We start from the raw sequence: 13,140 nt of genomic DNA on the forward strand, positions 1-13,140 counted from the left end.
GATAGTTTTGAACCTTCACCCGTTTCTGTCCTGTTTCCCGGACCCTGTCTCATGTCTCCTCTGAGTCCTCTCTATTCTCCAATTTCCTCTGTTCTACCTACCGTCCCGTATTCTCTTCCTGTCTCATGTACTTTGCCACTACGTCACAGTTAAAAACAGTCTGCATTTAACATTTGGCATGAGATGATGTTGGTCGCCAGTTTACACCTTTCCCACACATGAGGCTAATAACCCTCATAGACGATTCATTGATTCATTGGTTCATTTGGTCTAACCCAACTCAAGATGTTAGTTGATTACGATTAGTCATTTTTTGATCTTGTAAACGCTAGCTGTAACCCTTTAATTATGTCAGTCTATAACTTTCTAGCCACTGTGAATTCAGCATTGGAATGTTCAGTTCTCAAACTCGCCAATGAGAAAAAGCTGGTCTCTGCATGATTGTGTGCAGCAAACAATTTTACAGACTTATTGATGATCAAACTAAGCGATTAGTCGACAAATATGTGGTGTTTACTTTTAAACTCTCCATTAGAAGGTTGAATAATTATGCTTTAAGAGACGCACGCTGCTGTCGCGCACCAAAAATAACCGATCTACTCGCAAATCATAGATAGCAGCATAACGCGCTGTGAACTTGTAGATCGTCTATTTTCGGCGTGCAACACCGGCTGCGCAGCTAAGTTTAAAACAGCCTTTCTTCACCTCTCACTTGCTCTGTGACACAACGCATTGCTGTGTCCATGACATGTAGTGTGTGTGGTAGTGGAAGAGTTTACTATAATGTCCTTGCCAGAATCACTCTACTACGCCCTTTTTGTGTCTGAGGTTTCAGTGTTTTGTAGACTAGTTAAAGGGCACCATTTTTACTCTTAAATTAATTTAGTCTTCTGCATTCTGCATTTACCCATTCTAACTATTAGGAGCCGTGGGCACTAATTAGTTCATTGGCCAGGGAGAAGTTAGGAATTAAGTGTCATACTTTTGCTTAGGGACACTTGCTTCCACACAGAGTGGGCAGATCAGGGGGCAAACCGGCGGCTTTACTGGATCCCAGACAGTCTCTCTACCCATTCAGCTATGGCCACCTCTTCTCTTGAGTTTCAGCTCAAAAGCTGATGTACCTAGAGAACAATAGATGCTGATTGAGTTGTGCTCCAACCCCCAGTTTATCACACTATCAAGAGTTGTACTCTTTGCAGTTAGTGCATGTCACTCATGGGAATATAAGAGGTACTACTTGGACAAAATATCACTGCTGAAAAGTGGTTTTCTTTTTCTTTTTTATTGAGCGAGTGACAGGCTGTTTTTCCAAATAAGAAGAGCATGATGCAAGTCTGTCTCTCTCTCTCGCACACACACGCACGCACATGCACACAAAAGATGACAAATTTAATTGACAGCATTGCTAGAAATACATTTATAATGATAGCCAGCCTACGCATTTTTCCCGGAATTTTCCATTATTGTATTATTAGTGCATTGTAGATTGTGATCACTTCAATAAAAATACTAGAGTTCATTGTCTGAGATTTCTGGAAGCAGGCCTGGCTAAAATGTAAACCATTCTGTAGCAGTTACAATTTGTTTTGTTAGTTCTATAATAATGTCATGAATATGTCATAGATAGCAGGGACAGTAGGGTAATTGAAATAGGATCGTTCTATTTTCAAATCGCAATTGGAAAGTGTTGTGCCCGCACCAAAACAAAAGCAGCATTTTTCAACTCTCATCATACATTTCTTGTAGCCTACGACTGTAATAGATACCACATTATAATTATAATAAGTAGCTAATCTTCTTCATAATAAAGTGAGATGCTGTAGTTGTAGCAGTGACTGAGACAACTGGTTGAAATAACAAAGACAGACAACATTGGGATACAGGGAATATGCATTAGTTCCGCTCATGTATGCATCCACGGATGCACAACTGGTCCGGCCCTTATGAAGTTGTGTTTTGCCAGTATGGCTCCTGATCTAATACGTTTCACAGTCCTGACTTAAACTCTAGTGCCCCAATTCTGTTTATGGCATAATAGGTAAACATTCTGCAAAAATAGTCAGTGGTTAATGGTGAAAATACACACGTCCTTACTCTATCCTCCTCAGCCTTCCAGACAGGGGTCATCGTCATACTGGCTTGTGGTGGACATTTTTGCCAAAATTCTATTTCTGCCATGGACATACAAAATGAGTCGACAGACACATAAAGAGCTAGCCGTAAATGACCATTCCAGGCCTGTAACAATGTTATGGGGTTCCTTGAAAATAAAACGTCTGAGAACCACTGTCCTAGTGGACTCCTAATATGCCATAGTGTCATAGTAAATTCAGTGTCATACATATTCTGAAGAAAACCTGGAGACTGATATTCAGTAATTGGGTCTTATGATCAAAATAAGAACATTATAATGGTGTGTAAAAACGAAATACAAAATTTGCCACGGACAAGGCCAAGTCTTGCCAGCTGACAGTATGTGTATGACCCCTGCTTCCAGACTGTAGCCTAACCATATTTCCTCTGTATGGCTCTTCTCTCTACCAGACTATGGCGGTGGTGGTGGAGGGGGCGGGGTCCAGTTGCAGGGGTGCTGCAGTCAAAGCAGTCTGAACAGCAATGGCAGCCTGCCCGGTGCGTCCACCCACCGGAGGCTCTCAGAGCGCCGCGTGGCCAGCTGGGCCGCCTGCTTCGAGCGGCTCCTCCAGGACCCCGTGGGAGTACGCTACTTTTCGGTAAGTTATATATATATATATATATATATATATATATATATATATATATATATATATATATATATGCATGCAAGGCACCCTGTGAATTGAATGTTTATAATTTGTCACATGCAACATGTACAATATGGCTGGTAGAAACATCAAAGTTAGTGAAGTTCTTGTACATCAAGCTTCCTCATAACATTGTTATGCTCCACACAAATGGGACAAACGCTCTGAAATCGATTGGACTCAAGCATTTAAAGTGCTTCTTGAGGACACACTACAGAGTCTGCACCTGTTTCATGTAGTAACTATATTTTCTCATCTGTGATGTTGTTTGCTGTTGTTTCTTTTCATTGCTTGTAGGCCTATTGTGTTTTATATGCTGTGATCAGGGCGTCCTTGAAAAAGAGAGCTTGCACTCAATGGGCTTCCCTGAATAAATAAAGTATAAGGAAAGAAAGAACAGCATGGATTACAAAAAAAAAGACACACAAAAGTAGTATTCAAAAGCATTCCTACATTCTTTGTCATTTTACATTTTGGGTGATGTTCAGAAACTTCATTTGGTGGTATGATGAAGAGCCGATGCTGTGGCTTTGATATAAAAGGGCAATGAAACTTTGTCTCCACAGGAATTCCTCAAGAAGGAATTCAGTGAGGAGAACATCTTGTTCTGGCAGGCCTGCGAATACTTCAGTCATGTCCCTGCAACTGACAAAAAGCAGGTAAGTGAAGTGACCCATATATAGCTATTGACAATCACAAGTCAATGCTTGTGTGTAATTCAAAGGTTATAGCACTAATACACTGCCAACGGTGTATTACCAATGTTGCTTTCCGTGCTAAAACTCATGGTACTGAATCTGGAAATCAAATAGCATAAGTTATTTTGAAGTTATGTTATGTTGAACTTGAAAAATTCAACACACAACCATAATAATTACCGTATGTGATGCTCTCTCTCTCTCTCTCCTCTCTCCCTCTGCTGGTTGAGATGGACAGACTTGGGTTATGAATGATAAGATGTAGATAGGTAGACCTTTATTAATCCCGCGGGGGAAATTCAGTCGCCAAAGACGCCACAACAGTTAAATCATAGATACAGGGTAAGAGAAGTACCGTAAGATAGATACAGCAAGGGTAGCGACAAAACTAAGAGTCAAGAGAACAACATCACCGTGTCAAGGACACCAACATCAATCAACAATGCACCATAACAATAGTAGCCATCACTATGCAGAAACAAATGTCTCAGTGCCATTAACAGTATCCTGCACTGAAAAAAGTGATTGTCGTTGTTGCGATATCAGCAGGATACACCGATGTCAATACAAACACAGGACATCATGCAAGGCTCGAACCTACTCATCAGGAGCAGTTGGGATTCAGTGTTTTTGCTCAAAGACACTTCTGAACTAATACAGGGGGAGTCGGGGTAGGGGTAGTAAGAACAAAACTGTATTTTCTGTGAATGCTGAAATTCACGTCTAGGCCTGTTACAATTATTACATAATCGCCTAATCGCAATTATTTGACATGATCGCAATTCATTGACATAATCGCAACATGTTGTGAGCTTGTAGATCGGCTATCATTGTCCTTTTTTTTAAGTATAAAGTTGTCAAATATGTCAGTCTTTTCTTTGAAGTTGCACATGGCAACTTCAAAGCCTACACGACAAACAGAAATGTAATTGTCATCGACAAGGACACAATTAAATCTCTAATCGCAATTATTTGAGAGACAATTAATCGTCATGTAAAATGTCATAATCATTCACGTGGCATTTCCTCTGTTTTCTACAGCTGTCCCAGAGAGCCGCAGAGATCTATAACAGCTTCCTGTCCAGCTCTGCCACCACGCCAGTCAACATTGACAGCCAGGCCCAGCTGGCTGACGACGTCCTCACCTCCCCGCGGCCAGACATGTTCAAGGCTCAGCAGCTACAGGTAACAGCTAGACAGTGGTGGAAAAACTACTCAAATGTTTTACTTTAGTAAAAGTATCAATACTGCAATATAGAAATACTCTGTTAGGGTGCCCTCACACCAAAATACCTATGAGAGTGGAATCCGTGTTCCGCCAATGCATTTCAATTAGAGTGAAGCGGTTTCATGCCAGCAGAGGATTTCTGCAAAAAACGCTCCCTTATCATTGAAATGCATTGGCGGAACGCAGGTTCCACTCTCATAGGTATTTTGGTGTGAGGGCACCCTTACAAGTAAAAGTTTGGAATTCAAAATGTACTTGAGTGAAATTGGCTCTAAAATATACTTAAAGGACAACTTTGTTTTTTTACAACAAGGGTTCATATTTTAGTTTGTCATTAGAGCAAATATATATATATATATATATATATTTTCCATTTTCCCAAAGAATTATTCAAAATAAATGAATAAAGTTATTGAAAAAACACAGCCTGCTCACGTAAAATGGAGTTTGAAGTTACAATGGGTGTGTATGGGGAGAGGCCCTGGGCCTGGAGGGCCTGAAAACATTTACATCAAATATCTAAATATTGAATCAAGCAAATTAAAAACTGTTCAGGGTTTAATGAACACCCTGATCAGTTTTTAATTAGACTGAATAGACGATAAAACGACCAAAAGTTTTTTTTGAAAGTGGAATATCCCTTTAAGTAAATCTATTTTATACCACTGCTAAAATTAACAGTTGGCTTCTGATCCGGCAACATGTTTGGCAGGGAGTTGTAGAGTAGGAGTTGCTTAGCAGCACAAGCTGAATTACTTTTCATCAAACCTTGATGGCTCAGTGATGAAATCACAATCTGATATAAGATATCATTGTGGTTTTGATGACATACTGCATGACAGAGGTTTATAAAGTCTAATTCAGTGGGCAAAGCTAAAACAAACCAGCCCCTCACCCATTACCATGCCACTACAAACAATACTATCTTTGCTTGTAAGGACAGTCTCTATTTAATAATATGTAAAGAGTAACTGCATTAACATTTTAGTGAACAAAACATACATAAATATTAAGAGTGCAACGGTTTACAAAATTCATGGTTCGGTTCGATATTTTGGTGTACTTTTTCGATACAAAAAATAAACAGAAATGTCCTTGATTTTAACTACGTATTTTTTTGTTTCAACTTGAACAATACGGTACCCAACCTCTAGGGTAATGGTTCTCTAAGCGGGCTCTGCGGACCCCTAGGGGTCCTTGAGGGGGTTCCAGGGGAATGTGGATGTGGAGTGGTATTGTATTGTATTGTTCGGTACAGGGTCATTCGGTTCGGTATTCGATATTTAGTTCGATATGTTGCACTCCTATAGCTGCTATGATGCAGGAAGTTAAAGTTTGACATCAATCGATCAGTCGATACATATTGATAATAAGGGAGGTAATGAGAGAGATGCCAGGTCCTCCAAGCCCTCTTCCTTGTGAACAGCAGACAATGCATCACTTTCAATAACAAGACTTCAAGTAAACGTTTGCTATGCACCTACGATATATTAAGCAAGCACAGTTACAGATGTTACAGATGAATGAGAGCAGTGTTGATTTCGTTGACTAAAACTGACAAAAATGTTTTGTCGACTATGTTTTTTTCACTGACGAAAATTAAATAAAAACTAAGCTATGGTGACTAAAACTAAGACTAAATATATTGACATGTCGTCAACAAAATAAAAACTAGACTAAAATGTTTGGGAGGGACTAGTGGAAAAGAGAGTCATTTTATGTTTGGTTGCTCTCAGGTGTTGCGTGCTAAATAGCAGATCTACAAGCTCACAACGCGTCACAGCGCGACGCGTTGTGAGATTGTAGATCGGCTATTTTCAGCACGCAACCAAGTGTAAAATCAGTCATTACGATGCCATCAAGGTCTGCCAAAATACATCTTATGATATTTAGTCGACTAAAATTAGACTAAAACTAAAACTTTTCAGGTGACTAAATTATGACTAAAACTAAATGACATTTTATTCAAAAGACTATGACTAAAACTAAATCAAAATGTGCTGTCAAAAACAACACTGAATGAGAGAGAGAGGGCACACAGTTTAGCCCAAACCTTTATAGATATTAGCAAACCTCTCAACCGCTTTGTGAATCTGTGGACTTAAGTCACTTAACTACTGTAACTTCCTGATGAACAGGAAGTTAATGAAATGCAATGCTCTGGCAGCTCCCTGGGGAGACGTGCACCACAGTTTATAACCTCCTGATCTGCAGCACAGCGCTGATGTTATTTACTAGAACAAGCACACTGGCCCTTGTGTTCTATTGCTTTAATACAACATGACAAGACAGCAGTTTAGTATTTGTCACATAACCCCAGGAGTTCCAGGGCGATGTGGCACATGCTGTTAAAGTGGTTTCTATATTTGTGGCTTTTTGAGCCCCTGGGAAGATCCAAGTACATTACTTGAGTGGTTGGGATAATTAGATCGATTCCGTTGGCATCAGGCAAGGCCAGTCCATGGCAGAAAAGCATTATGATTTAATAAAGGAGGGATTCTGTGTGCTGTCAGAGGGTCTGTTCTCATTTTAGTCACTTTGTACAAGGAAGCATATTGTCATTTTTGGTGACCATCTGGGATTGTTTACCAGAAAGCTCGGAGCCTTTACCAGAGAGATAAACACAAACTGGTATACACCCCCACACTAAAAAACTATAGCACAAGTGCACACACAAAGGCAGGCATTGGCCACACACCCACCCACGCACACGCCTGTTTATTTTCAACTTGCACATGCACATGACTTAACCATAACTGTTAGGACACCTGTCATAACATCAGTCATAACCATATGTTAACAACACCAGGTCTTTAGTCTCATCCATGTCTTCCCTCCATTCCCTGTGCCTCTCTCTCTCTCTCTCATTGCCCTGTAGATCTTCAACCTGATGAAGTTCGACAGCTATTCACGGTTCATGAGGTCCTCCCTGTACCAGGAGTGCATGCTGTCTGAGGTGGAGGGGCGTTCCCTGCCTGACCCCTACCAGATCCCCTGCAGTCCTGCACCCTCCAAGCACAGTGCCAGCTCATCATCCACCCTGTCCACACCCAAAAAGGTGCAGTGAACTATTTTGACTGTATATACCAGGGGTCTTCAATGTTTTCAGGTCAAGGACCCCTTAGTTGAGAGAGAGATGAAGCAGGGACCTCCACAACCTTTTCATTGATTCCATATAGGTTCATCTTTTGAGAGCATAATCCTCAGTGTATTTTGGATTCATGTCAATTTGTGTTTTCAGATATTTAACCACTTGAACCGTCGATACTTAATAAGCTTGTCCTTTCACTCAGGTACTTGGTCTGCTCTTTTCCCCCTCTACACCAAACCTTGCAGCGCAAGGCGTTGTGAGCTTGTAGATCTGCTATATTTGGCTAAAGTTCTCAGAATGTGAACACTAGGGTTCAAGTGGTTAATATAAAAAAAATCACGAAAAACATGTTTCTGGATTTGGAGGACCCCCTTTGTAACTTTGGACCCCCCGAGTTGAAGACCCTTGCTGTATACAACAAGCTCACATAATTCCTCATGCATATGTAACCACCTGGATTTGAATCCCTCTTGACCAAGGGAGATATTATGCTTCTGGGCAACTCTGCTATATTTACACTTTGAAGTCGCCCACTGAGAAACCCAGAACAGGTCACAGCACCAGTTTACCCGTCTGGCAAAGGGGGAAATCCCCGGGCCAATGCAGTGCTACTCTGCTACACATACATGAATACTGAAACCAACTGGCCGTGTTCATCGTTGGTGATGGGTCATGATTGTTGCCACGGTTTCATTGATTGCATTTTGCACCCGAAGCTTAAGAGTGTTTAATCCTACTTCCAAACTATAGGATGGCCGGAAGCAGAGATCCGGGAGGTCCATTAACGATGAGTCCAGAGATGACAGCGCTGATAGGAAACGTGGCATCTTCTTCTCCTGGTCTCGCAACAGGAGCTTTGGGAAAGGAAGCAAGAAGAAGGACATTGGAGACATCAACATGGGTGAGACATAATAATTCCTCCTAATGTGTTTTCTATACGTTTATCGTCACAGCATATATTTTTTTTATTATTGGACAATGAAGACTGAGGGCAGGGACATGGGGACTGTCATCACAATTTCCTAACAATATGGTGATTTCTTATAAATACTGCTCCACTGCCTGCAGCGCCAATTTAATTTTAATTATGTACCCCTGCTGTTTGACAAATAAACACTCAAATGCAAAACATGTATTTGCTTTTAAACAAACACCTTTACTTATTATGTGCTGACAATTAATAATCAATACAGCATTACTGATTGTGGAACATGTATTTGATTGCTAGCAGATTGCAACACTGTTGGAAGACTCTTTCACTGACTGTGGAAAAGGCGGTTTTCTTGTATGGTTGCTAGTAGTGTGAGCTCCAGGGTTATTATAAATTAATAAAGACAGGAATAGAAAAAAAAGGTTAACTGAAATACAAATAATGAGGTATTGTGCGTTAACAAAACTAACTAAAATCATAGGGAGAAATGTCCATAGTCTTAAAAGTTCAAAAATAGCAGATGTACAAGCTCCCAATGCAGAGCTTGTAGATAAAAAACATTTAAATAAAAGATTGTTGAATCTTTCCCCCAACTAATCCATACAATAACAAAACTAAAACTAAGCCTTTTCAAAAACTAAAAACTCTACTAAACTAGCAAGCCCACTTTAAAACACAGATCAAAACTAAAGTGAAATTGAAAACTAAATGTAAAAAGAAAAAAGAATAATACAAAACTATAATAAGCATGTCGTGAACTCATCTTCTGTGTTACGATGCACAGACTACGTCTACGGCAGTAATGTGTTATGACGTACAATTGCAATTAGGGGTTAGTTGTCAGGGACACGTCGACACATTGCTGGCCTGGCATCGTGCATGCGACAACCAGGGGCTCTGGTTCCCCAGGCGGGCTCACTAACCAGCTATGGCCGCTCGGTAATGTGTTATGGTGTACACTCTACTGGGGCAGTAATGTAACATGTTGTGTGTTATGATGTACACTCTACTGTAGCAGCATTTATATATTGACATTGTATATCAAGTATAAACATTAGGAGATTGTAGGCTGAGGTCCTTTAGTATCCAATTCAACTTGTAGGAGTTACATTCATCCCCACAGAGAAATATTGTGAAAATAGCTGATCTAGCTTGTAGATCGGCAAAGCCGATACCGATCAAAGCCGACAGAGGCATTATCGGCCGATCACGCACAAATCAATCAGCACATCTCTAAATGTAACATGTTGTGTGTTATGATATACTACAGTCTACTTTGGCAGTAATGTAACATGTTGTGTGTTGTGATGTACTACAGACTACTGGGGCAGTAATGGGCGGAGGGAGTCCCAAGGCTCCTTATCCTCTGGTACCAGCTTGGAGATGGCCACTTCCTGCTCTGCCGGCAAGATCGAGGTAAAGATCCTTGTGGACGAATTACCATGGCAACACAGAGCCTAGACAGCATTTACCATCATGAAAGGAAAGTGTGTGTGTGTGTGTGTGTGCGTGTGCGTGTGTGTGTGTGTGTGTGTGTGTGTGTGTGTGTGTGTGTGTGTGTGTGTGTGTGTGTGTGTGTGTGTGTGTGTGTGTGTGTGTTTTATTTGTAGGGCATTAATGGAAAAGTGCATCTGCATTGAAAGCTTACGATACCGTATTAGCAGCACCATCGACAGACATACATAGAAATAAGTGTGTATGTTTTTAAAGGTGATTTCAATGTTTCTATTGTCTTAAAAAGCCACTGAGCATTTTTCGGTCTATTAGACGTCTAATAGACGTCTAAACGCTAGGCTAAAAGTGAACGTTTTTTAGGCGTCTAAGCTTAGATTAGACATTGACATTGATTAGACGTCTATATATAGACCGTTGAAATAATGTATAATCAACGTCTATCTAAGCTTTTAGAAAAACGTTCACTTTTAGACCAATTTTAGACAAACGTCTAATGGCTCACTGGGAAGTGCAGTGGGGGCGGGTTGAAACATAGGAGACGATAAGTAGAGCGTGACGTGACGTCACAGATGGTTTCTAGTCCTATGTTATACCACTCAATATCTGGCTGAGAGATCAGGTCGCCCCCGCATCGCATCTTTAGTTCTCATATTATTAAATATCCGTCAACACATTCCTTATTAATAACATCCAATTTCACCTTCAGTCTGACAGCCGGAACTCAGTGGCTGCGTGGGAGCGAGTGAGAGAGTGTTCATCCAAGCACTGCAGCGTGACGCTACCCGACGGCTCCTGTTCCTCCATCACCCTGCGGCCCCGCACCTCCATCAGGGAGGTCCTGCGAGACCTGTGTGTCAACATCGGAGTGAACATGGCCGCCGTGGACCTCTTCCTGGTGGGAGGGGAGAAGGTGAGCGAATTGTGAACAAATACCCGGAAAACAGAACACAGTGTGCCAAATTACAGCTTAATGACCAAATCATGGTTCCAGGAAAGGTTGTCTTATTAATAAACTGAAACTTTCCTCTAGCAGTGATTAAAATAATTTCATTTCTGGCACGTCTCCCTTTTTGCGTTTGAGTCTCAAATAAATTTGTCACTGGAGACGTGCAGTGTTTTTGATGTTGTAATATGCATTGTCTGTTCTAATCACCCACCTTTGTTTTATTTTGTTTCTTTGTTTCATTTTCTCATAGCCATTGGTTTTGGATCAAGACTGCTTGACCCTCAGTGCTCGAGAGCTCAGACTGGAGAAGCGCACCTTGTTTAGGTTTGGATTAAATACATGCTTTGTGATCTCTCTTGTTCTCTTTGTGATTTATTTGATTCCTATGATTTTCCATATCTGTGTATACCCTTCTCCACATTCACGTTGTCTTTCCCCTCTGTCTTTAGATTGGACCTGGTACCGATTAACCGCTCGGTGGGCCTGAAAGCCAAACCCACCAAACCAGTCACGGAGGTCTTGCGTCCTGTGGTGGCCAAATATGGCCTCCACCTCGCTGATCTGGTGGCCAAAATAGTAAGTAGTCACGGGTCGCTGTGGTATCAGGGGCGTCACAAGGGGGGGGATGGGACTGAGTTACTAGGGCCCAAGGTGGAGGGGCCTTAATTATTTTATACTTTAGCTATTGAAAAATAGCAGATATACAAGATCACTGCACGGCACAGACCCACAGAGTGCTGCGCTGCGAGCTTGTAGATCTGCTGTTTTTGAAAAGTCATGAAAATATGAGCAAATCTTTGAATATATGTATCTTTTTTAAGCAAACATTTGTAACTAAAATTTAGCTTTTGAGGGGTCCCTGGAACTAAATATTTTGAGATGGGGGTCCGCGGCCAAAATAATATCATTTTGGGGGTCCTTCACATGAAAAAGTTTGAGCACCACTGACATAGAAACATAGGTTTTTCAAAAAGAAACTTCAAAGATTTGCACACATTTTCAAGATTTTTCAAAAGTAGCAGATCTACAAGCTCGCAGCGCGGCACTCGGTGCTGCGCTGTGAGCTTGTATATCTGCTACTTTTCAATAGTTGAAGCACAAAATAACGCAGTGAATCCTTGTACCCAGGGGCCCAGAATTTGGTGCGGCACCCCTGGGTTCGAGGCTCCTGTTTGTGTTCATGGACTAGCTTGTGTACTGTATGACAGTGTCACAGGGTGGAGTGTCCTGGGCAGGGGAGGGAAACGACCGCATCCCTTTCCAGCTCCACTCGGTGGTTTAGCTCCCCATGACTCAAACCAAGTCTCTGAAGACGGAGTGTCCGGGGCTATAATTAAGGATGACGACACACTTCAAACATGCTGCTTCCCTCCTCCCCTAAATCCAGACAGTTTATTTTGGTCCTGTGGGTTTGCAGGCATTACGGCTGTATTATACAGTGGGATCAAAGCTTGAAGCCATATCATGAATCAGGAAAAGCCTCTGTTCCAGAGCAGTGCGCATGGCGTCCATGTATGTACTCAAAATGTAGAACCAAGCTCGGCACACACTAACATGCTAACGTCGCAAATGTATTTTTTTAGAGTGGAGAAACCGAGCCCTTGGACCTTGGTGCCCCCATATCTAGTCTGGACGGCCTGCGTGTTGTGTTGGAGCGAGCAGACCCAACCTCAGGGAAAGGTAAGCTCACCACCTGACGCCCTAAAACAGTGGTTCTCAAACCTTTTAATCTCAAGTACAGCCAAATTAATTTAAAGATAATAGGCAGTTTAAGCAGCCTGTTTCTACAACCGCGACGTGAGGCGGGACTACGGCTGCAATTACGTAATCGCCGTAGCAGTCAAAATCGTTAAGCAAACAGCCTTCCGCGACGGTGTCCCACCCTAGCTGTTACCCGACGCTTTGGTTCCCATGGCGACGCGACCACGCAGCAGGCGTTGTAGCCACAACGTGGAAAGGGAGCTTCTGCCGCTGTAGGGACGGCTGCGGCGGCAGGCAGGTTTAT

General features: G+C 41.8%; 1 protein-coding gene across 1 annotated transcript in view; it reads left to right on the top strand.

The window, feature by feature from the left end:
- The window catches only part of rgs12a (regulator of G protein signaling 12a), a gene marked incomplete at both ends in the record, with an annotated part of 53,750 nt that overhangs the window by 23,415 nt on the left and 17,195 nt on the right, over positions 1-13,140 (top strand). The window contains 10 exon segments of the mRNA XM_080741203.1: positions 2,548-2,735; positions 3,353-3,445; positions 4,526-4,669; positions 7,591-7,770; positions 8,554-8,704; positions 10,053-10,150; positions 10,896-11,099; positions 11,386-11,459; positions 11,585-11,711; positions 12,719-12,815. Of these exon segments, the coding sequence (XP_080597329.1) occupies positions 2,548-2,735; positions 3,353-3,445; positions 4,526-4,669; positions 7,591-7,770; positions 8,554-8,704; positions 10,053-10,150; positions 10,896-11,099; positions 11,386-11,459; positions 11,585-11,711; positions 12,719-12,815 (1,356 nt within the window).

This window comes from Nannobrachium achirus (assembly GCF_963921795.1).
Source record: "Nannobrachium achirus genome assembly, chromosome: 14".
In the NCBI taxonomy this organism is placed as follows: Eukaryota; Metazoa; Chordata; class Actinopteri; order Myctophiformes; family Myctophidae; genus Nannobrachium; species Nannobrachium achirus.